Source organism: Anguilla rostrata, chromosome 4 (assembly GCF_018555375.3).
Source record: "Anguilla rostrata isolate EN2019 chromosome 4, ASM1855537v3, whole genome shotgun sequence".
In the NCBI taxonomy this organism is placed as follows: Eukaryota; Metazoa; Chordata; class Actinopteri; order Anguilliformes; family Anguillidae; genus Anguilla; species Anguilla rostrata.
Window position 1 is genome coordinate 24,225,688 of NC_057936.1, and position 3,466 is coordinate 24,229,153.

Here is a 3,466-nt window from a genome sequence, read left to right on the forward strand (position 1 = left end):
ATAACAATTAGAATAGCCCCATAATCACTGCAATTAAAAACGGAGTGCGGTTAGATTTTTCATGTTTCTCCGTCGGATTTGTAAGCTACTATTATATGAATTAATATACAGCGCATATTACTTTGTACAGACGAAATAAAACATGGTTTATTTTCTCTATATACTCCCTTGATCTATATTGAAAGTCTTGTTAAAACTTGTCCTATGTAGCCTCTCTCACTCTCTCTCTTTCTGAGTGTGTGTGAGTGTGCGTGCGTGTGCTTGGCAGATTTTTTTCTAAAAGGGGTGGTTCAACGCGTCATCTATTTTAATTGCTGCTGGCTTGAGCCTCTAAGTTCCAACGCTTTAAGAAGCCCGGGTGAGTGTACAAGCGAGAGCACAGAGAACTGCATTAAGAAGCCCTTTATATACCAGGGCTAAATTTAGGGACGAGTGGTGGTATCCTGGACGTATTTCCTCCGCTTCTACAATTGGTCAAGCCTTTCAGCTACAATATTTATAAGGTTGGATCTCCTACCAATCAAACTTGCACATGACTTTGAAACACTAGAAGAGAAACATAAGAGAAGAGAACCCTTAGCTTTACTACTTGAGAGTTTCTCGCTAGGAGTAAGGAGGTCTCGACGTACGCCGAATATACAATTATATTTGAAAAGATCAGAACAGTTTTAACGAAAGGAGATAATCATTTGCCCTGACAACGTATGGAAATGGCCTTAAGCGGGACCATTTTACCATCGATTTCTACGTTCGCGAACCAAAATGAGAAAAGTTGGGAACACGTAAGTACATTTTTCGAAACTTTCTTGTTTTCGTTGCTGGTTTTGGTGAATGGGACTAATGTTTATATTGTTATTTCTTTGTTTCAGTTCTTTCGTTAGACTAAATATTTGCATTTTATTTAGGCTAATTGGTGCATTGCTTAACTGTCCGACAGACCATCTCTCAAAGGCACACATGCTCGTACAATTTAGCGTAATGTGGTAGCAGAATTTGATTAATTATTGTCATTGTTTTCTAACATGTTATCTTTGTATTTGTTTATAGAGGTGGAAAAACGAAATGGACAAGTCCGTGCATTCCAGCTGCTCCGTGCTTGATAACTGCTCCGGCAGAAAGGACGACGAGGATCTCGGCAATTATCTAGATCTGGAGTTTATTCTTGCTAACACCACCGGCTCGGAAATCCTTACAGCGCACGGAATAGAGTACAGGTCTTCGGAGCAAAGCAACATGTACCAGTCGACTATGCCCCCGACTACGTATTCGGTGCCCGAACAGAACAATCCACCTCCGCCGTACAGCACCAGTCTCATGGCAGAGCTGCTGAGAGCAGAACTTGACAACGGTTACTGCATGTCCAGCAACAACATCCAGGGGAGATTCCACGTGAGCTCTTCGGCTTTCACAAGTCAGGACTTTGTAGACAGCGTCAAAGTCGAATCACCCATGGACAGTTATGGACCAGTAATGGGCATGGTTCCTCAGAGTTGCCCAAAAATCAAACAGGAGGGCAACGTTTCCTGCATGATGTCTTTCGAGCAGCCAAGGCTTGCGAATTCCCCGCAGGCAGCGGGGAACATGACACCGCCGCTCAGCCCAGACGACCTCATGAGTTCCGACTGCCAGTCTCAGATGTGTCGCTCCATGGCGTTCCCGCAGAATTATCACTCCGCCGCGGGATTCCCCCATCCTCACCCACCTCCGCCCTCTCAGATGCAGCTCCCCTACCAGAGCGCGCACCAGTTTGGTTTATACGAAGATGGACTTGGTATGCAGCCTACGACACAGAGAGTACTGCTCACACCACCGTCTTCTCCGCTCGAGATGCTGGACAACAAGCCGAAGAGAGGTCGCCGGTCCTGGCCAAGGAAGCGGACGGCTACGCACACCTGCACTTTCGCGGGATGCGGCAAAACATACACGAAGAGTTCGCACTTAAAAGCGCACCACCGTACGCACACGGGTAAGAAGCGCTCTATACCACTATTTAAGTTTATTATTATTATTATTATTATTACTACTATTTAACGATAAGTCATTGTGGGTGTCATTTAATTTCGTATAATCGATAGGCTACAAGTAACATGTAGGTTACGACGCGCTTTAGACATAAGCAGACATAATGACAAACAGGTGAACTAATGATTTATTTGTCTTTTTTAAATGTAGGTGAGAAGCCTTACCATTGCAGCTGGGAAGGTTGTGGTTGGAAGTTCGCAAGGTCCGACGAATTGACCCGCCACTTCCGCAAGCACACTGGTCATCGTCCATTCCAGTGCCACCTGTGCGAGCGCGCCTTCTCCAGGTCTGACCACCTGGCTCTTCATATGAAGCGACACATGTGAGGACACACATACGACTATGGACTATGCAACCAAAACAAAAAGAAAATCTCGGAAGATGTTTTCTTAAATATATTATTGTTATTATTGCTTCTATTTAAATGTTTTTTTAAAGCAGGTAAAGACAAAAAATACGATTTTACTTGATACTTTTATATATCAATATTTTTAAAATAACGTAGCTGGTACTACTTTGGTTTTGACAAAGATATTTTGTAAAAGGCTTCTGAATAGCATTACAGAGTGTTTGTTTTGGGGAAAACACAGCAACTGCCAGGCTGGCCCTCACGCATATGACGCAACTGGAACAAGACATTAAACATCTAATGAGCATTGCTTAAAATGATGTATTTTATTTTTCACAATAGTGCCTTTCTAATCCACACGTATCTTATGAATGCCATATTGTCTATGGGCTAAAAATTGACAGGTTTATATTTGGTAAAATTGTAAACAGCACATGAGTTTAAGCTTTAAAGACAATGTTTTGTACTTAAAACTGCCTTTCTGCCCAAAGAGGCATGGATTGAATGTTCAGCATATGTTTTTATGTATTGAATATGATATGAAGTCAGGGTCAGGTGAATCTGAAATAGGTTTTGCCATACAAAAACAGTGTCTTAAAGGTGAATATACAAAACTGTTTTAGCTAGTTCCAAGTTACACTATTGATACAGGGCTAGATGTCTTGTGTATTGAAACTGTTTTGAAACCAAAAATTATATTATGACGTGTACATATGTTGTATAATGTAAATATGTATTTTAATGTACATATTAAACTAAATTGAATGATATGTTTGGCTCCAGTTTCACATTTTTACATTGATGTTTTTATTATATATTCTTTTTTTTTTACCTGACTTGTTTTGCTTATAATGAAAGCCACCTAAATGTAAACCCTGCCACACTGTTGCAGTCAGTTCTGTTTTATGGGTCACTTTGATGCACATTGGACAAGTGCTCTCTGTATTTTAGCCACACACAGAAAACATTCAGCATTAGGCTATTCTAAGCCATAGAAAACCCTGGGCCTTAAGTTTCCTTGTTGATAAGGCTAAAAGTTGCCATTTCAAAGACCAGATCAAGCTTGTGGACTTAGCATTATTATTTAAAGTATAA

The 3,466-nt window shown here is 41.0% G+C and overlaps 1 protein-coding gene across 1 annotated transcript; it reads left to right on the forward strand.

Annotated features, from left to right (window-relative positions):
• The first annotated feature begins 368 nt into the window (after window positions 1–368).
• klf2a (Kruppel like factor 2a) lies at window positions 369–3,141 on the forward strand. Its single transcript, XM_064331638.1, has 3 exons — window positions 369–782; window positions 1,048–1,966; window positions 2,173–3,141. Exons 1-3 carry the CDS (start codon window positions 705–707, stop codon window positions 2,346–2,348), a joined length of 1,173 nt encoding a protein of 390 aa, XP_064187708.1. The 5' UTR covers window positions 369–704; the 3' UTR covers window positions 2,349–3,141.
• The last annotated feature ends 325 nt before the right edge of the window (window positions 3,142–3,466 follow it).

Excerpts from the sequence above, each read along its gene's own strand:
- klf2a (XM_064331638.1), top strand. The coding sequence starts at position 705 with ATGGAAATGGCCTTAAGCGGGACCATTTTACCATCGATTTCTACGTTC. Across the intron at positions 783-1,047 it reads ATGAGAAAAGTTGGGAACAC|AGGTGGAAAAACGAAATGGA; the intron begins GTAAGTACATTT and ends ATTTGTTTATAG. Across the intron at positions 1,967-2,172 it reads GCACCACCGTACGCACACGG|GTGAGAAGCCTTACCATTGC; the intron begins GTAAGAAGCGCT and ends TTTTAAATGTAG.